We start from the raw sequence: 22,468 nt of genomic DNA, 5'->3' as shown, positions 1-22,468 counted from the left end.
TTCATTGAAGAAAAACTTTTCATAACTGCACAGTGATATTAGCACGGTTTTTGGAGGTCTGTAGTAATTTTTTAATCGTGTTTTTCGGACAATAAGCATGTACTTTTTTTCCTGCGGCTAATTCATAGATTTTCTTTTAAAATGTTTTGTATTCAACAGAAAAAGTTTCAACACTGACAGAGACACTGAAAAGGTGTGTTATTGTTTGGACAAGTTCACTCACTACAGGTGCTGCAAGTTAAAAATGTACTTCCTGTTTTGTTCCTTGAACCGTAACTATATGTTTATGGCGTTTCTGCTTGAACGGGTTCCTCATTCATCACTCCAAGCAAAATTCCTATTTTTTCCAATACAACCAAAACGATTCTTAAACCGTCCCATGTGTTTTTGATTGACTGAAACTTTTATTAGTAGATTGCACAGTACAGTACATATTCCGTACAACACCCGAATAACTTTTTCAACCTGTTGAAGTCGGGGTCCACGTTAATCGAATTCATGGTAATGACGGTGTGATGTCAGTGGGAGTGTTTTCCTGCGCTATCACGACGTAATCAAGCGAGCGTCATTAGCATTGGCGAATATGCTAACATGTTTGTCTGTGTTAGAAATGATTAACTTACAATTGTATTCTGTTTCTTTCGTTTCAGTTTGGTGAACTCACCAAAACTGGTCTGTTTATCTGTTTGGAGCTTCCATGACGATGACTTCTGTTTTGTTGGATCAGCCGTTTTACTGCCTTGTTACAGACGCAGTTTGGCAACAATTTAAAGCATGAGAATGTACATTTAGAGAATATTTTGTACCGATATCTGCTAATATATGTAAAAATTTTTATTTTTTGTCAAATTTGGTGGGTGTGGCTCAAAAACCGGTATGCTCTCTATAGCCAGCAAAGTAGGGTCTTTTATTTTCAAGTATTCTTAGGGCCACCAAGTCATCAGGTTTCCTTTCTTGACCTGACAGACGTGTAGGTAAAGGAGTCATTTTGTTTCTTCTGAATTTTAAGGGCCTACTGAAAGCCACTACTACCGACCACGCAGTCTGATAGTTTATATATCAATGATGAAATATTAACATTGCAACACATGCCAATACGGCCTTTTTAGTTTACTAAATTGGAAATTTAAATTTCGCACGAAGTATCCTATTAAAAACGTCGCGGTATCATGACGTCACAGGTTGTAGCGGTCATTTTGCTCCAGCCCCGATCCCAGTTATAAGTCATCTGCTTTAATCGCATAATTACATCTGTGTTGCTGAATCTTTTGCAATTTGTTCAATTAATAATGGAGACGTCAAAGAAGAAAGATGTAGGTGGGAAGCGGTGTGTTGCGGCTGCTCTTAGCAACACAAACACAGGTGTTTCCTTGTTTACATTCCCAAAACACAGATGTCCAGTATCCTGGACATCTGTGTTGCTGAATCTTTTGCAATTTGTTCAATTAATAATGGAGACGTGAAATAAGAAAGATGTAGGTGGGAAGCGGTGTATAGTGGCCGCTCTTAGAAACACAAAAACAGCCGGTGTTTCCTTGTTTACATTCCCAAAAGATGACGGTAAAGCTTTACTATGGAACACAGCGGTCACGCGAACATGGTTCCCTACCACATGTCAACCGGGCAGGTTTCGGTGAGAAAATGGTGGTGATAAGTCGGCTCTTACCGTAGACATAAGCGGAGAGCTTGCGTTGTTCCTTCTGCAGCTGTCAAAGAGGGTGCTGCGGACTCTCTTGCCTCCTCCGACAGGCCGCTCCTGAACGTGGGAAGCTTCCACCGTGGAGGAGGGGAAAAAAAAAAATCTCAGCCCGGCCCCAACAGCTGCCTTCGCTTCGCCTCAGAGGAACTGGCGGTCACCACACCCCTCCGACTTTCACTAAAACGCTAAAACACTAATAACACAATAAGTGTTACTAGTGAAAAGTAATTTTCCTGAAGGAATCAATAAAGTACTATCTATCTATCTATCTAAGCAGATATGGATTTAACTTTCACAGTATCATGTTAGACCCGCTCGACATCCATTGCTTTCGTCCTCTCCAAGGTTCTTATAGTCATCATTGTCACCGACGTCCCACTTGGTCATCATTGTCACTGACGTCCCACTGGCTGTGAGTTTTCCTTGCCCTTATGTGGGCCTACTGAGGATGTGGTAGTGGTTTGTGTCGTGGTTTGTGCAGCCCTTTAAGACACTAGTGATTTAGGGCTATATAAGTAGACATTGATTGATTGATTGATAAGGGATTTTCCAGAATTATCCTAGTAAATGTGTCTAATAACATCTGAATCGCTCCCATTTCCCTTGTCTTTTTTTTTCTCTAGTCCTTCACTCTCACTATCCTCATCCAAGAATCTTTCATCCTCGCTCAAATTGAGATGGAAAATCGTCGCTTTCTCGGTTCGAATCGCTCTAGCTGCTGGTGGCCATGATTGTCAACAATGTTCAGAAGTGAGGAGCTCCACAACCCGTGAAGTCACGCGCACATCGTCCGCTACTTCCGGTACAGGCAAGGCTTTTTTTATTAGCGACCAAAAGTTGCAAAATTTATCGTGGATGTTCTCTACTAAATCCTTTCAGCAAAAATATGGCAATATCGCGAAATTATCAAGTTTGACACACAGAATGAACCTGCTATCCCCGTTTAAATAAGAACATCTCATTTCAGTAGGCTTTTAAAGCACGACTAAGAGCCGTCGACTTCAAATTCCGTCAGGTTTCCAAGTCACGCTTTTTCCCTTAATTGGCTTCCATCTGTTGGAAAAGAGCGCCGAGGTGGCAGCTCACCTGCAGCAACAAATCAAATATGCAGAGTTCCGGGCGTCCAAAAACACAGATCTCCATTACTCCACAGGTGGGGGGGGTCTGAAATGGACGTGTCCGTACCCAAAAGCCGCAGATAGCGCCGCCACAACACCGGGAGTATTTATGTCAAATTAGCATGAGAGGGAGGAGAGGACAGAAAGCAGCATTAGTCGCCCGCCATCCCCCACATCCACTCATCTCCCGCCGTTCCCTAACGCCGCGTGATCCACGCCGAGTGTTTGGGGGTCGTGGGACGTGTTTCGCCTTTCATCCTCGCGCTCGCACCACTCAAAGTATTAGAATCTCATTTAGTCATTCACTCGTGCGCTTCATCTCGCTGCCGATGTGTGTTTTTACTCCCGCAAGATAGACATCGGCAAAAAAAAAAGAAAAATAGGCCTACAAAAGGCAGCGTTTTGCTTCAAATATGTTCAATTTTGACCAGCTGAAGCATTCCCGATACAACAAATATATTGAAAGTTAGTGTGTTATTGTTTTCACCAGCAAAACTTTCATATCTGCAATAACGGACCTTCAGTTTCAGTTTATTTTCAGTCTAACAAAAACCTATTCAAACATGGATCACGATTAAAAAATGAATAACATGACTGAAACAGGCAGAAGCAAAAAAGCTTATATGCCCAACATAAATTTTTTTACATTCAATTAAGTTACCTGTTCTAATAATTTCGCAATACAAAAAGAAATATAGTCATTCAGCATTTACATTTAAGTTGCCCTTTAACAAATAATACAAAAATATGTACTTACACACATGCACTTTTTTGTAAATAGATAAACATACATACCTTCTAAATACAACATTTAACCAAACAAACATACATTTCTAGTTCACATAACTTTTTAAAATACATTGTGACATGTTCTTTTTGAAATTAAATACTGAGTCACTCATTTTTATTTCTTTACCAACAGAATTCCACAAATCAACACCGAAAACAGATAAACATCTACGTTTAACAACTACTCTTGCTTTTGGAAAAATAAACTTAGATTAATCTCTTAGATTGTATTTGCTGGTCTGTAGAGAGAAGTATTTTTGAATTCCTTCTGGAAGAGTATTTATTTTTGCTTTAAACATCATCTGTGTTATTTCATAATAAATAATATCTTGAAATTTCATAAGTTTTGATTTAACAAATAATGGATGATCGCCAAGGTGAGTGAAGTGCTCCTTATCCAGGCGATCGCAAAAAGCCGCTGCCTGACCAGGGCTCAGAAAATCTGCAAAGACTCCTCACACTCCCCACCAAGGACTGTTTTCACTGCTGGACTCTAGGGAAGAGGTTCCGCAGCCTCTGAAGCAGAACCTCCAGGTTCTGTAACAGCTTCTTCCTTCAGGCCGTAAGACTCTTGAACGCATCATAATTAAATTATCCCCTCAACTCCCCCCAAAATGGCTTTTTTATTCGCTGGAATAAAAAGACAATATAATGCAAAAGTACAGTAATCTATTTATTTATATCTGCACCTTATTGCTTTTTTTTCATCCTGCACTACCACGAGCTAATGCAAACAAATTTCGTTCTTATTTGTACTGTAAAGTTCAAATTTGAATGACAATAAAAAGGAAGTCTAAGTGTGTGGATGCCGGAACGGTTCGAATCGGTTAAGAAATGTGGGATGTGGAGAGTTTCGTATATTGCCCATTCAATTTCAATGGGGGAAATTCCTGGTAATTCCGGGTAATCAGGGAATTTTGTTAACCGGGTAACATGCTATCTTGATTGTCCGAGGTGAGTGGAACGGTTCAAATCGGACGAAAAATGTGGAATATGCAGTAGGTTGTTGTGGCAAGGAGGCGGAGAATGCAGCCGAGCGGGGGGAGGGGGGGGCGTGCCGGGAGCGACGCCGCAATCATGTGCAGGTGTGTGGATCGTGCAGCAATACACAATTAGCTTATCTCCTAACGATTTATAAAAGGGGAGAAGGAGGAGAGATCGGGGCAGAAGGAGGAGGAGAAACCGCAGCAGCGAGCGAGGAGCAGAAGCAACGTGCAGACGAGGATGACGACGACGGTGGCCCTGAGCGCGCAGTGGAGAGGAGCAGCTGAAAATCAATCCGACCTGAAGACAAAGCTTTATTTGAAAGAAATAAAGATGTCAAACCTGCACAAAGCATTGTCCTTTCTGAGTGGTCCATGGAACCCGAGTGATGACTGCAAGAGTCATTCACAGTATAATGCTCATTTATTGTCAATGAGGAGAAAATTACCGGTATTTTTGGGAACTCCGGGAATTTGGGGAAAGGGAGGAGAGCCCGCAGCAGCGACCGAGGAGCAGAAGCAACGAGCAGACCAGGATGACGACGGCGGTGGCTGAAAAGCGGACCGTGAGCGAGCAGTGGAGAGGGGCAGCTGAAAATTAATCCGACCGGAAGACAAAGCTTTATTTGAAAGAAATAAAGAAGTCAAATCTGTTCAAATCAATGTACTGCCTGAGTGGTCCATGGAACCCGAGCGATGACGGCAAGAGTCATTCACAGTTGTATAATGTCCATTTAATGGGGCGGCATGGCGTAGTGGGTAGAGCAGCCGTGCCAGAAACCTGAGGGTTGCAGGTTCGCTTCCCACCTATTGACAACCAATTCTCTGCTGTTGTGTCCTTGGGCAGAACACTTCACCCTTGCCCCCAGTGCCGCTCACACTGGTGAATGAATGATGAATGAATGAGTGGTGGTGGTCAGAGGGGCCGTAGGCGCAAACTGGCAGCCACGCTTCCGTCAGTCTACCCCAGGGCAGCTGTGGCTGCTGATGTAGCTTATTACCACCAGGTGTGAATGAATGATGGGTTCCTACTTCACTGTGAGCGCTTTGAGTATCTAACAATAGAAAAGTGCGATATAAATCTAATCCATTATTATTATTATTATTATTTATTGTCAATGGGGAGAAAATTACCGGTATTTTGGGGAAATCCGGGAATTTGGGGAAAGGGAAATTATGTTTTGTTTTCAATATATGGGAAGAGCAGTGTGGGTGGACGGGTTTGAAAATGGAGCGTTTTATTGTAGAACTTTGAATAGGTCCAATCATTTGAATTTAAATTTCCTGGAAATTTGGGAATTTCGGGAAAACCCGGAATCTTTGAAAATATTGATACCAATCGTCCAAGATGATATAAAGGGGTTGGTGTTGGAATTTTTGGGATCGGTTGAAAAATAGTCGCAGTTTTAATTGAGAAGGGGTCATTCGTAATTCCTGGAACTTCGTGAAAATCGGGAATATTTGAAAATATTGATATCAATTGTCCAACATGATTTAAAATGGTTGGTGTTGGAATTTTTGGGATTGGTTGAAAATTAGTCGCAATTTTAATTGAGAATGGGCCATTCGGAATTCCTGGAATTTTGTGAAAACCGGGAATATTTGAAAATATTGATACCAATTGTCCAAGATGATTTAAAGGGGTTGGTGTTGGAATTTTTGGGATCGGTTGAAAAATAGTCACAGTTTTAATTGAGAATGGGTTATTCGGAATTCCTGGAATTTCCGGAAAAACAGGAATTCTTTGAAAATATCGATATCAATTGTCCAACATGATTTAAAAGGGTCGGTGTTGGAATTTTTGGGATCGGTTGAAAAATAGTCGCAATTTTAATTGAGAATGAGTCATTTGTAATTCCTGGAGTTTCGTGAAAACCGGGAATATTTGAAAATATTGATATCAATTGTCCAACATTATTTAAAGGGGTTGGTGTTGGAATTTTTGGGATCAGTTGAAAAATAGTCACAGTTTTAATTGAGAATGGGTTATTCGGAATTCGTGGAATTTCTAGAAAACCAAGAATTCTTTGAAAATATTGATATCAATTGTCCAGCATGATTTAAAAGGGTTGGTGTTGGAATTTTTGGGATCGGTTGAAAAATAGTCGCAGTTTTAATTGAGAATGGGTCATTCGTAATTCCTGGAATTTCTTGAAAACCGGGAATATTTGAAAATATTGATATCAATCGTCCAAGATGATTTAAAGGGGTTGGTGTTGGAATTTTTGGGATCGGTTGAAAAATAGTCACAGTTTTAATTGAGAATGAGTCATTTGTAATTCCTGGAGTTTCCTGAAAACAGGGAATATTTGAAAATATTGATATCAATTGTCCAAGATGATTAAAAGGGGTTGGTGTTGGAATTTTTGGGATCGGTTGAAAAATAGTCACAGTTTTAATTGAGAATGGGTTATTCTGAATTCCTGGAATTTCCGGAAAAACAGGAATTCTTTGAAAATATCGATATCAATTGTCCAACATGATTTAAAAGGGTTGGTGTTGGAATTTTTGGGATCGGTTGAAAAATAGTCGCAATTTTAATTGAGAATGAGTCATTTGTAATTCCTGGAGTTTCGTGAAAACCGGGAATATTTGAAAATATTGATATCAATTGTCCAAGATGATATAAAGGGGTTGGTGTTGGAATTTTTGGGATCGGTTGAAAAATAGTCACAGTTTTAATTGAGAATGGGTCATTCGGAATTCCTGAAATTTTGGGAAAACTGGGCATTTATACGAGAAAAAAAATAGGAACATGTGTTGTCTCAACTAAGAAAAAAGTTTTTAAGGTCAAAAACGGTTGAAAAATGTGCACTGTGAAAACTTTCCAGGAGGAGGTGAAAATAGGGCTGTGGAAAACCGGGAAGTCCTGGAATTTTTTTTTAACTTGGTAGTTTGATTGTCCAAGGTGACTGTAGTGTGTGAATGGAGGAGCGGTTCAAATACGATGAGAAATTTGGTTTCGAAAATCGAAAATTTGGGGAAAGGGAAAACATTTTTTGTGTTCAATATGTGGGAAGAGTAGTGTAGGCGGATGGTTGGAATTGGTTTAAAAATGGATCAGCTTTTTGAAAATGTACGGCCTTGGAGAACTACGAAAAGGTCCATTCATTTTAATGAAAATTTCCTAGAAATTTGGGAATTTCGGGTAAACCGGGACTATTCAAAAAATATTGATACCATCTGTCCAAGATGATATGAAGGGGTTGGTGTTGGAATTTTTGGGATCGGTTGAAAAATACTCACAGCTTGAATTAAGATTGGGTATTTCGGAATTCCTGGACATTTTGGAAAAAGGGTAATTTGTACGAGAAAAAGAAAATCTGATAATTTATAATCCTAACTAAGGGGAATGTTTTGAAGGTCAAAAACGGTTGAAAAATTTGGACAGTTAAAATTTTCCAGACATAGGTGAACATAGGGCTGTGGAAAACCGTGAATTCCTGGAATTTTTTTTTTTAACTTGGTAGTTTGATTGTCTAAGGTGAGTGGAGTGTGTAGATGGTGGGAAGGTTCAAATCCTATGAGAAATGTGAGATATGCAGTCGATTATTTATTTTCCATTCATTGTCAATGGGTAGAAAATTACCGGAAAATCAAAAATTTGGGGGAAGGGAAAACATTTTTTGTATTCAATATGTGGGAAGAGTAGTGTAGGCGGATGGTTGAGAGGTTTGAATTGGTTTAAAAATGGATCAACTTTTTGAAAATGCACGGCCATGTAGAACGAGGAATTTTAATTTTAACGGGAATTTCCTGGAAATTTGGAAATTTCGGGTAAACCAGGAATATCAAAACATATTGATACCAATTGTCCAAGATGATATAAAAGGGCTGGTGTTGGAAGTTTTTGGATCGATTGAAAAAAGTCAGAATTTAATTGAAAATCAGTATTTCGGAATTCCTGGAATTTGGGGAAAACTGGGAATTTGTAGGAGAAAAAAATGAAAACATTTGTTGTCCCATCTAAGCGGAATCTTTTTCAAGTCAAAAACGTTTGAAAAATGTCGACTGTGAAAACTTTCCAGGAATAGGTGAAAATAGGGGTTTGGTAAACCGGGAATTTTTTGAACGTGGTAGTTTGATTGTCTAAGGTGATTGGAGTCTGTAGATGGTAGAACGGTTACAAGTCAATGAGAAATGTGGGATATGAAGTCGATTAGATATTTTATATTTTTAGTCAATGGGGAGAACATTACTGGAAATTCCAAGAAAACCCGGAAATTTCGGGAAAGGGAATACATGTTTTGTATTTGAAACACGGGAAGAGTAGTGTTGGTGGATGGTTCAAAATTTGGAATTGGGTTTAAAAATGGAGCAACATTTTTAGAATTTTTTGGGAACCAAGCATATGTCCATTTATTTAAATGAGAATTTCCTGGAAATTTGAAAATTTCCGGAAAACCGTGAATCTTTGAAAATATTGATACCAATTGACCAAGATAATCGAAATGGGTTGGTGTTGAAATTTTTGGGATCGTTTGAAAAATACTCAGTTGGAATTAAGAATGGGTATTTCAAAATTCCTGAAAATTCTGGAAAAACAATTTTTACGAGAAAAAGAAAATCAGATCATTTGTTGTTCAGACTAAGAGGAATGTTTGAAGGTCAAAAACGGTTGAAAAATGTGGACTGTGAAAATTTTCCAGGAATAGGATGAAAATAGGGCTGTGGAAAATGAGGAATTCCTGGATTTTTTTTTTTTTTTAACTTGGTAGTTTGATTGTCCAAGGTGAGTGGAGTGTGTAGATGGTGTAACAGTTTAAATCAGGCCCCAAAAAATGTGGGAGTTGTGCCTGTTTAAAAATTGGCCCATTCATTTTCAATGAGCAAAATGTCAATGAAAACCGTGAATTCTGTTTTTTGTTTTTTTTTGGCGGTAAGCGAACGTTTTGATCCTCAAAAATTTCAGATATGATAAAAACTGGGCTGTGGACCCCGTGTAACCTTCACGGCAGTATAATAAAAGATGATGTTTTGATTGCCATATACACAACATCAACAACACCCATGCTGTGCAAAAAGCTTGTCATACATTTATCATCATTTCTCTACCTAGCAATGTGATCATTACAGAGCCATTTTCCACCAAAACGACCGACAAACTGTGTGCAAAAAACGTCTGCGATATAATTACTGAACAAAAAAAGCTTTCTTTTTCCTGTTCGGGGGGACACATTTTCCACATATTTTCTACTGTAGAACGCAAGCTGGGCTTGTCAGTGATAACGACCAGGCTTGTGAGCATCTTTTGGGGGAAAAAAAAAAAAGTGGAAAAAAATGACGTAAAAAAAGAGGGAAATCGAAAGTGCTGCCACGCAAACGCTGAAAGAACATTTCTTTGCATGTCATATACCACTTTTTTTTCTTTTTTTTGTAAATAATTTACTAAGGATATTATTGAAAATGTGATGTAAAATTCTGGAACACGCATGCAAAGAAGATAGAACATGTTTCCATTGGGCAACCCTATCTTGTTGCCACGCCCCCTCGGGTAATATACATATATATATATATATATATATATATATATATATATATATCAATCAATATACAGTGGGGCAAAAAAGTATTCAGTCAGCCAGCGATTGTGCAAGTTCTCCCACTTAAAATGATGACAGAGGTCTGTAATTTTCATCATAGGTACACTTCAACTGTGAGAGACAGAATGTGAAAAAAAAATCCAGGAATTCACATTGTAGGAATTTTAAAGAATTTATTTGTAAATTATGGTGGGAAATAAGTATTTGGTCACTTCAAACAAGGAAGATCTCTGGCTCTCACAGACCTGTAACTTCTTCTTTAAGAAGCTCTTCTGTCCTCCACTCGTTACCTGTAATAATGGAACCTGTTTGAACTCGTTATCTGTATAAAAGACACCTGTCCACAGCCTCAAACAGTCAGACTCCAAATTCCACTATGGCCAAGACCAAAGAGCTGTCGAAGGACACCAGGAAAAGAATTGTAGACCTGCACCAGACTGGGAAGAGTGAATTTACAATAGGCAAGCTGCTTGGTGTGAAAAAAAATCAACTGTGGGAGCGATTATTAGAAAATGAAAGACATACAAGATTACTGATAATCTCCCCCGATCTGGGGCTCCACGCAAGATCTCATCTCGTGGGGTCAAAATGATCATAAAAACGGTGAGCAAAAATCCCAGAACCACACGGGGGGACCTGGTGAATGACCTGCAGAGAGGTGGGACCAAAGTAACAAAGGTTACCATCAGTAACACACTACGCCGACTTGGGAATCAAATCCTGCAGTGCCAGACGTGTCCCCCTGCTGAAGCCAGTGCATGTCCAGGCCCGTCTGAAGTTTGCCAGAGAGCACTTTGGAGAATGTCATGTGGTCAGATGAAACCAAAATAGAACTTTTTGGTATAAACTCAACTTGTCGTGTTTGGAGGAAAAAAAATACCGAGTTGCATCCTAAGAACACCATACCTACTGTGAGGCATGGGGGTGGAAACATCATGCTTTGGGGCTGTTTTTCTGCTAAGGGGACAGGACGACTGATCCGTGTTAAGGAAAGAATGAATGGGGCCATGTATCGTGAGATTTTGAGCCAAAACCTCCTTCCATCAGTGAGAGCTTTGAATGGTTGACCAAATACTTATTTCCCACCATAATTTACAAATAAATTCTTTAAAATTCCTACAATGTGAATTCCTGGATTTTTTTTTTTTCACATTCTGTCTCTCACAGTTGAAGTGTACCTATGATGAAAATTACAGACCTCTGTCATTATTTTAAGTGGGAGAACTTGTTAATGTGAGTGTGAATGTTGTCTGTCTATCTGTGTTGGCCCTGCGATGAGGTGGCGACTTGTCCAGGGTGTACCCCGCCTTCCGCCCGATTGTAGCTGAGATAGGCGCCAGCGCCCCCCGCGACCCCAAAAGGGAATAAGCGGTAGAAAATGGATGGAAAATGGATGGAACTTGCACAATCGGTGGCTGACTAAATACTTTTTTGCCCCACTGTATGTATATACATATACATGTGCAAATATACTGTACATGATGTATATATATTTATATATAAATATATATATTTTTGAATTGTTTTTTTTTTTTTAATTACTTATCGTTTAGAACAAATCACGATTTGAATGCGAATCATTTGGACGGCGTGGCATGGTTGTAATAGTGGCCGTGCTTAAAGGGTTCTTGGTTCGATCCCCGGCTTCTACCACCCCAGTCCCGTCCGTTGTGTCCTTGAGCAAGACACTTCACCCTTGCTCCTGATGGGCCCTGGTTTGCGCCTTGCATGGCGTCAGCGTGTGAATGTGGAAATAGTGTCAAAGCGCTTTGAGTACTTTGAATGTAGAAAAGCGCTATACAAGTATAACCCATTTTTACCATTCATATCAAATAATGTATTGTGAGGCTCAAGAATTGTCACCCCCAAGAAATCGAAATGAAGGGTGAGTTGTGACAAGGTTCACATTCCTAACAGACATGTAGCGTTTGCCTCAAAAGTGCCACATTTTGCTTGAAATTCCACTGTGACAAAGCGTTTGTACTTTATTCCCCCAGCGGCAACCAGCAGGATATTCCACACACTAACGACAGGCATCCAATATGTTGCCCCCCCCCCCCCAAAAAAAAACATGATATTCCTCAAAGCAGTCGCTCTCGATTGGCAGGTGGGACGTCACATCCTGCGAGTCATCGATCGATGCTCTCCTGAGAAAGTATCGGCGTTACACCGGACCTCACATTTGAGTATTAATCAATATTAACGGAGCGTCTCGGGATGCATGCCACGGTGCAAATGACTCACTCGGAGAGATTTGAGGAGGACGAGGCGAGGGTCTCGCCTTCGGAGCTGTCAGACCGTGCAGGTGTCACAGCAAAAAGCAACCCTGGCGGCGCTCCGACGTCAAACGGAGACGGCCGAGACAAAATGTCAAACGTCTCAGCAGGTATGGGAACAAGCTGTACACGCCGTGCACATACGCCCCCCTGTGGCTTAAGAGCTTTGTAAGTGCTATGATTTTTTTTTTTTCATGCATGATGCTAACTTTCCTCCTCTTGAAAAATGGCATTACTCTGGCTAGATTTACACAGGAATTTAAACCCGTCCGGTTATGATTTTGCCACGTCGTCCACTGACCCCCAGGCAGCTCATGACATCATGACCTTTGCCACGCCATCATTTTGACCAAAAATATAAAAAAATAACAAATAAATGCCCCCCTGTATTCCAAATGTGCTTAATAATTCCACATATTAAAGAAAAACATAAATCAAACTCATAATTTTTTGCTTCCTCCCAATGGTGTGGTTTCTCCCTGGAGGTGCGGAGCAAGCACCGAGGGATGAGACAAGATGATGGCCGGGCAGAGTGACACAAAAGCCGGGGGAGACAAGTGCCAAAGCCCGGGGGTGGGAGGGGTGGAGGATGGAGGATGCACCGTCTGAATACAACAACCGTCACACTGCGCACACGCACCTGGTTTTTGTGGCGAGTCCCATCCTCGAGTTCGGAAGAATTGTTCATGATTTATTGTTTTTTTTGTTTTTTTTTCCCGCACCCAGCACCGGCCGGTTCGGTCAGCGTCCCGCGGAGAATCTGCGCATTACATCCGCCTGCAAGGCTCCGGTCCAAGGCGAACACATCCACCACCGCGCGCAGCAAGTCCCGCAGCGGATCTTTACTCCACGGCCGGAGAGCACGGACTTGGATTGGAACTTAAATATCCTTTTTTTTTTTTTTTTTTAATTATTCCGTTTTCTGAATCCTGGATCAAAAAGTCATTTTATTCCATTTTCGGGGGAAAAAAAAAAAGAAAAAAACAAAGAAAAGCAGTCTTTTTGCTCCTTTACTTTCCGCTGGATGAGAGCAGTCGATGGACCCAACCCCCAAAAAAGAGCCCACAGGACGGCCAGAAGCGAGGCTCTTGCGGCGGAAGACGGACTGATCGGTTCGGTGCGCTGCTGCGCTGTGGCGCACACTTGTGCCGCTCGCCTCCAGCTGTCAATCAACGCTTGCTCCCGCCCCCTCCCTCCCGCATCCCAACTCCCCGCCCCGGGCTGGACGTCAATGATGTACCCCTCCCCTTTTTTTACACTATCATGCCAGTGAAGCCATTAATAAACAAGAATAATAACAACACATGACGATGCTGATGTCATACTTTACTGCGATACTTTGAGAAAGGGCGGGGCACAAGCAATTTTGAAAAAGGGGGAGATAACAAAATATATTCTGCAGTCCTGAGAGGCGTGGTTTAGCTCTGACGTCACAGTCCAAAACGGGAAATGCACTGTGGGCGGTGTTTCTAAATGTTTTTTAAATTTTATTTTATTTATGTATTTATTTTTTTAAACCTGTGTACATACATCTACTGATGCCTCTGGACACATCTTCAGTGATGTGCCTGGAATCATCGGGTGTTTCGGGTCTTTCAACATCATACACCCTCCTCCAGGTGACCCAGCAGGGGCTGATCAGACCCCAGCTTGTGTCCAGATGGCTAGCTAGCTACCATGACTCCATGGCTCTCCCCTTTTGTATAGTATAGCACCTCAAAAAACGCCAACATGACCGAGATTACAATAAAGTAGCGTAGACTGTAAGTATTCATTAAAAACAAGGTAGTGGTTTTATTTGACAATTTACATTTTTGGTATTTAATCAAGCGATTATTTTTCATTTTAAATTATTAATTTATACGTTTTTTAACATACGTTTTATATGTATTTTACAGGTTATATGTCTTATTGTATGTTTCAAATATGATGAATATTTAATGTTTATGATATTTATGTATTTTTTTGGTTTCATTTCATGTAGGTATTAATTATATTTAAATTTCTGAACAATATTTTTTCTATATTTTTATTTAATTGTGATTTATTTTATGTATGTAACAATGTTTTCTATATAAATTTACAATGGGAATAATGAAACTGTATATATATATACATATATATATATATATATATATATATATATATATATATATATATATATATATATATAAAAACACATATACGTATACATATACATATATATATATACATATATACAAGTACAACCCATTCACCATATATATATATATATATATATATATACATATGCATACGTACATATATATGCATACATATATTCATATATATATATATATATATATATATATATATATATATATATATATATATATATATATATATATATATATGTATACATACATATATATATATGTACCCGTGATCTTATATATATATGTATGTATACATACATATATATATATATATACATACATATACACACATGTGTATATATATATATATATATATATATATATATACACATACACATACATATGTATACATACACACATATATACACACACATATATATAAAAATATATATATATTTATATATTATTTTGTTGTATTTTATGTATGTATTAATTGCTTCTATTCACATTTCCCCAAAAAATATGTATTTTATTTTGTTTTATTTGATGTATAAATTATATATTTCTATGTACATTTCCGATATTTCCGTCCATCCATTTCTTACCGCATTGTCCCTCTCGGGGGGCTGGAGCCTATCCCAGCTGCATTCAGGCAGGAAGGTGGTGTACACCCTGTACAAGTTGGAATGGTATTCATTTAATTTTGTGTTATTTCACATGTGTATCAATGTGTTTCTTTGTATATATCAGAAGGATAGATGACATGTATTTATTTATTTAATTTTTATTTCATTTATGTATTCATTTTTTATATTTACATTTCCAATGGAAATATGGATTTATTTTTCTCATGTATTTTTTTTAGTTATGTTTATTTTATGCATCTATAAATTATTTATATTTATATTTACTATGACAAAAATAAGAATCTTTTTTTTAATTTTGTTTTTTTAATATATATATATATTATTTCTCTAAACATTTTCAAAGGGAGTAATCATGTATTTATTTGTTTTATTTTGTTTAATTTTATGCACGTATTAATTATTTTTATTCACGCTTCCAATGAGAAATATATTGATTGATTTAATTTTGTGTCATGTATGTATAATTTTTTTTTTCCATTAACATTTCCAATAGATATGATATCTATTTATTTATTTTGTTTTATTTCATGTAGGTATAACTTATATTTAGATTTCTGATTATTACGATATATTGGAATAATGTTTTACTTATTTCTTATTTATTTTGTATATCCATCAATTAATTTTCCCTACATTTTCAAAGGAAATTATATTAATTTGATTGTTTTATTTTGTTTTATTTTATGTATATATTAATTTATTTCTATTAACATTTCCAAAGGAAATACTATTTATTAATGTATTTATTTAAATGTGTTTTATTTCATGTTTGTATTACTATTTCAATTTGTGTAATATTTATTTTTTTAATTTTCCTTTTATTTAGTTGCATTTTATGTAGTCATCTATTGATTCACAGAAATGTATTTATTAATTTTATTATAAAATTGTGTCATTGCAACCCAGGGTCACAGACAGGACCAACCTTTATTACATGCAATTTTTCATCTGTAAAATGTGAACTAGCCCCTTCCTGCTCTGTCACGGAAAATAATATAATGGCAACTTTGGCCAAAAAATAAGGAAATTCTCATTAGTTCTGGTCTTGTAAGTTGTTTTAGGAAGTTTTTTATTTGAAAAACTAAATCATTCAACAAAGGGTCTGGTCCAAAGGAATTCAGATTCTGTTTACTCTAAAACGTTTTTTCCCTTTTCATGCCTTCTATTCTTTCTTTTGCAATGTTTTTTCTTGCCAACGACCATCTCCGGCCTTTCATGAGCGGCGAGCCACTCCGCCATGCGTGAAGGCGTGGCCGGGGTTGTTGGTGTTTAAAGTGGCCGGGCTAAGTAAAGGCTGCATTGTGCCAAGCTAATTGTGGAGATAACCAGCTCCTCCTCGGAGACATCCTCCTTTATTTCACCCCATTGTCCGCGGTTGAGCGTCTTTTCGATGACATTCGGAGATGACGCTGGAAGTGGGCCCGCGCAGGATGGATGGGCGTCCCGGCCGCTGGCGTTATCAGGCGGGGCGCGCAGGCGTGACCTCCCAGGCACTGTTCATCCTTCCTGCCTGTCAAGTCATGTTGAAAAGGAGTTAATTGTGTTATTGTTTTTACTACAACATGCACGTGCCAAATTGAACAGCTGAGCGATTTGTCAGCCATTGTGCAACATTTACACCCCTCCCACTAACTCCTCGGCCATCAAACCAAGACCACCTCGGGCCTGAAGAGAAATTTGGAGGTAAATGCCTTTGTTTTAACTCGGTCGATAGGCGTTATTTTTACAAATGACTGTTTCTTCAGCCTTAAACCCTCGATTGTCGTTTATTTTAATTCAATGACGGCGCGATCAATAAGCACATTTGCACCGAGAACGGGTCAAAATAGCACAATGGAAGAAATAAGTAAGACGAAAAAGTCGATAGTCTGGATAAAATAGACCAGTGGTGCCCAGACTACTGATCAGAATCCACAATATGGCCCAAGTTTATAAATATATATATATAGATATATATATATACATACATATACACATACACATATATACATACAAATGAACATACATACATACATAAATATATACAGTATATACATACATATACATCCATCCATCATCCATCCATCTTCTTCCGCTTATCTGAGGTCGGGTCGCGGGGGCAACAGCCTAAGCAGGGAAACCCAGACTTCCCACCTCCCCAGCCACTTCGTCTAGCTCTTCCCGGGGGATCCCAATGCGTTCCCAGGCCAGCCGGGAGAAATAGTCTTCCCAACGTGTCCTGGGTCTTCCCCGTGGCCTCCTACCGGTTGGACGTGCCCTGAACACCTCCCTAGGGAGGCGCTCGGGTGGCATCCTGACCAGATGCACGAACCACCTCATCTGGCTCCTATCAATGTGAAGGAGCAGCGGCTTTACTTTGAGTTCCTCCCGGATGGCAGAGCTTCTCACCCTATCCCTAAGGGAGAGCCCCGCCACACGGTGGAGGAAACTCATTTCGGCCGCTTGTACCCGTGATCTTATACATATACATATTATCTATACATATATGTATACATACATACATATTATATACACATATATACATACACATACATCATATATATATATATATATATATATATATATATATATATATATATATATATATATATATATACACATTATATATATATATATATGTATATACATTATCAATCAATGTTTACTTATATAGCCCTAAATCACTAGTGTCTCAAAGGGCTGCACAAACCACCACGACATCCTCGGTAGGCCCACATAAGGGCAAGGAAAACTCACACCCAGTGGGACATCGGTGACAATAATGACCCAGTGGGACGTCGGTGACAATAATGACTATGAGAACCTTAGAGAGGAGGAAAGCAATGGATGTCGAGCGGGTCTAACATGATACTGTGAAAGTTCAATCCACAATGGATCCAACACAGTCGCGAGAGTCCAGTCCAAAGCGGATCCAACACAGCAGCGAGAGTCCCGTTCACAGCGGAGCCAGCAGGAAACCATCCCAAGCGGAGGCGGATCAGCAGCGCAGAGATGTCCCCAGCCGATACACAGGCAAGCAGTACATGGCAGTACATATATATATATATATATATATATATATATATATATATATATATATAGAGATATATATATGTCTATATATATACATATATATACACATACATATACACATATACATATATATACACACATATATATATATATACACATATACATATACATATATATATATATATACACATATATATATGAATATATATACACATATATATATACACACATACATATATATATATACATACATACATATATAGATATATATATATATACATTTATATATATATATATATATATATATATATATATATATATATATATATATATATATATATATATATATATATACATATATATATATATATATATATATATACATATATATATACATACATACATACATACATGTATGTATGTATGTATATATGTGTATGTGTATGTATATATATGTATGTATGTATGTATGTATGTATGTATGTATGTATATATATATATATATATATATATATATATATATATATATATATATATGTATATATATATATATATATATATATATATATATATATATATATATATATATATATATATATATATACATATATATATATATATATATATATATATATATATATATATATATATATATATATATATATATATATATATATATATATATATATCAGTAGTTCCTAACCTTGTTGGAGATCCCGAACCCCACCAGTTTCATATGCGCCTTCACCGAACCCTTCTTTAGTAAAAAATACATATATATATATATATATTTGTAATTTAACACAAAGTTATGGTTTTTTTACTGGTGCACAAAATGAGCCGTGCAAGAACATCACCTTCTTCAAAGAACAACACAAACACAGGGCAATCCACTCACAACAAATAACACACCTGCACATCAGATGGAAAATTGTTTTGAGGTGTTCATAATACGCCGATAGGGAGAAGTTTTTATTTACACAGTTGGATGTGTCTTGACCTCAGCGGCAGAGGCTCCGCCGAACCCCTGAGGCCGACTCACCGAACCCCTAGGCTTCGATCGAACACAGGCTAAGAACCACTGATTATATATATATATATATATATATATATATATATATATAAATTGAAAAAAATGAATTTAACATTTCCTATTTGTATTTACCTTTGGATTTACATTTAATTTTTAGATTTACATTTTATAATGCATATTTTATATGCATTTATACATATTGAACATTAATACATGGCATTTTATAATTGTATTTAACATTCAAATTCAATTTCATCCTCGAATGTGAAGAAACTGATCGCTGGTTTACATCCGGCACCCCATAATTCGACACCTGCCAACATGAACATGCAAACTCACACGCAGATTCAAAGGCAGGTCCCCTGACTGTGAGGCAGACACGCTAACCACCGCTCCGCCGCATAAATCAAAACATTCCCTCGCAGCCATTTTACTCAACATTGAGCACACGCACCTGAGAGCACCAGGCGACATTTTGCTAACGGCTCTCTTCATTGTCTTCGCCGCTCTTTAATAACTCAAACGCTCTCTGTAGGGAATGTTTGCCCACAGGCTGGCCAGCCATGTTTCTGTATAATTATCCCCCAGCATCCCCCCGGTGGCTCCGAAATTCCCGTAATGCTTGTCTTTCATGGATTGGGACTGAGCGGTCAGGTGATGCAATCCGACCTATTTCATTTGTCCCCACACCGCCGACCTCAAGTCCTCTTATGGTTGATTCTTCCCTTCATGAAAAAGTCTGGACTTCTGCCATCATCCTCACAGCAGGGAAGTCCAAACAATTCAACTTCAGGTCTATTTGTCAACATATCAAAAAAAGAATAAGCTTTTTTTCATGTCCTTTTTGCAAACCCTGTTTTTATGGCAAAAAAAAACAAAAACAAAAACAAACAAAAATGTTATATGTATATATAAATATATACGCTGTTGTACCACGTGGCTTGGCATTGTCCTACTGAAATAAGCAGGGGCGTCCATGATAACATTGCATGGATGACAACATATTTTGTTCCAAAACCTGTATGTACCTTTCAGCATTAATGGTGCCTTCACAGATGTGTAAGTTACCCATGCCTTGGGCACTAATACACCCCCATACCATCATAGATGCTGGCTTTTCAACTTTGTGCCTGTAACAATCCGGATGGTTCTTTTCCTCTTTGTTGCAGAGGACACGACGTCCGCTGTTTCCAAAAAAATAATTTGAAATGTGGACTCGTCAGACCACTGAACACTTCGCCATTTTTCATCAGTCCATCTTAGATGAGCTCGGGCTCAGCGAAGCCGGCGGCGTTTCTGGGTGTTGTTGATAAACAGCTTTGGTTTTGCATTGTAGAGTTTTAACTTGCACTTACAGATGTAGCGACCAACTGTAGTTACTGACAGTGGTTTTCTGAAGTCTTCCTGAGCCCATGTGGTGATTTCCTTTACACACCGATATCACTTTTTGGTGCAGTACCGCCTGAGATATCGAAATTCCGTAATATAATCGCTTATGTGCAGGGATTTCTCCAGATTCTCTGAACCTTTTGATGGTGAAATCCCTACTTCCCTTGCAATTGCTCGTTGAGAAATGCTGTTCTTAAACTATTGGACAATAAGTGGTGACCCTCGCCCCCGTCCTTGTTTGTGAATAACTGAGCATTTCATGGAAGCTGCTTTTATACTCAATCATGGCACCCACCTGTTCCCAATTAGCCTGTTCACCTTTGGAACATTCCAAATAAGGGTTTGATGAGTATCCCCCTCAACGTTCTCGATCTTTTTTGCCACTTGCTCCAGCTTTTTTTAAATCAAACTCCAAATGAGCTAATATTTGCAACAACAAAGTTTACCAGTTTGAACGTTAAATATCTTTTCTTTGCAATCTATTCAATTGAAAATACAGTAAGTTGAAGAGGATTTGCAAATCAGCGTTTTCTGTTTTTATTTACTGTTTACACAAGTGCCAACTTCACTGGTTTTGGGTTTGTATTAGTTTTTTATTGATTTAAGTTGGATTACCGTATTTCCTTGAATTGCCGCCGGGCATGTAATATGCTTCTGCCTTGAATTACTGCCGGGTCAAACTCGCTCCCCAAATTTATTGGCGCATGCTTACTTTTACTTTTACTTTTTCTTTGCTTTTACTATGTTTAAACCAAGGGTTTTGTTCCACAGCCATACAGATCACACTGACGGTTGTGATATAAAACAACTTTAACACTCTTACTAATATGCGCCACACTCTGTGAACCCACACCAAACAAGAATGACAAACACATTTCGGGAGAACATCGGCTCTGTAACACATTATAAACACAGCATAACACTTACCCAGAATGCCATGCATCCATGACTCTTGGCTATATTTTACACCCGGATAGCACCAAACCCCGCCCTCCCCGGCCCTTTCTCCGTGCGTCGGTTGAGGTGGGCGGGGTTGGGGGCGCGTGTATAATATAGCCAAGAGTCATGGATGCATGGCGTAAGTGTTATGTTGCATTTATAATGTGTGACAGAGCCGATGTTCTCCAAAAATGTGTTTGGTGTGGGTTCACAGAGTGTGGCGCATATTAGTAAGAGTGTTAAAGTTGTTTATATCACAACCATCAGTGTAAAAGGTATGGCTGTTGACAAAGTATGCATCGCAATAACGTTGTGTAAAGGCGGTCGCGATGACATGTTGTAGAGCAGTGGTCCCCAACCACCGGGCCGCGGCCGCAGAATAATTTTTTATATATATATTTTTTTTAATCACCCTCAATTTTTTACTGCATGCCATTGGTAAGCGCAGGGGTGAGAAGAGGTTTTAAAATTATTAGCGCCTGCTAACTTTTACCGCATGCCTTGAATAAGCACGGGAGTGAGAAGAGGTTTTAAATCAATTAGCACCCCGGCGGCTATTCAAGGAAATACGGCATATAAAATTAGCTTCTTACAATAATTTTCAGACATGTTGTAGTGAGAAAATGAAAACCTGTGAAATATAATGTTGTAACTTGGAAATAACCATTAGCATTGGGGCGGTAGGGCTCGGTTGGTAGAGTAACTTGAGGGTTCCAGGTTCGATCCCCGCTTCTGCCATCCTAGTCACCACCCACACTGGTTTAAATGTAACGCAGATATCGGGTTTCGCTACGTAAAAGCGCTTTGAGTCACTGGAGAAAAAGCGCTATATAAATATAATTTCCAAAATTCCCATTAGTGATATTATCGTAGCAGTAACGTTGCAAGATGGCTCCCCCGCCTCCCTTAAACGTATTCATCGCTTT

At 38.5% G+C, this 22,468-nt stretch overlaps 1 protein-coding gene across 2 annotated transcripts in view; it reads right to left on the bottom strand.

The window, feature by feature from the left end:
* Nucleotides 1–13,537, bottom strand: part of fibcd1b (fibrinogen C domain containing 1b) — a 364,858-nt gene extending 351,321 nt beyond the window's left edge. For both annotated transcript variants that reach the window (XM_061907987.1, XM_061907988.1), the window contains exon 1: nucleotides 13,049–13,537. In XM_061907987.1, coding sequence (XP_061763971.1) covers nucleotides 13,049–13,096 — 48 coding nt within the window. In that variant the 5' untranslated portion in view covers nucleotides 13,097–13,537. The remainder of the gene's footprint in view (nucleotides 1–13,048) is intronic.
* Nucleotides 13,538–22,468: the final 8,931 nt, after the last annotated feature.

This window comes from Nerophis ophidion, linkage group LG08 (genome assembly GCF_033978795.1).
Source record: "Nerophis ophidion isolate RoL-2023_Sa linkage group LG08, RoL_Noph_v1.0, whole genome shotgun sequence".
Classification (NCBI taxonomy): Eukaryota; Metazoa; Chordata; class Actinopteri; order Syngnathiformes; family Syngnathidae; genus Nerophis; species Nerophis ophidion.
This window is presented reverse-complemented; position numbering and strand designations above follow the sequence as displayed.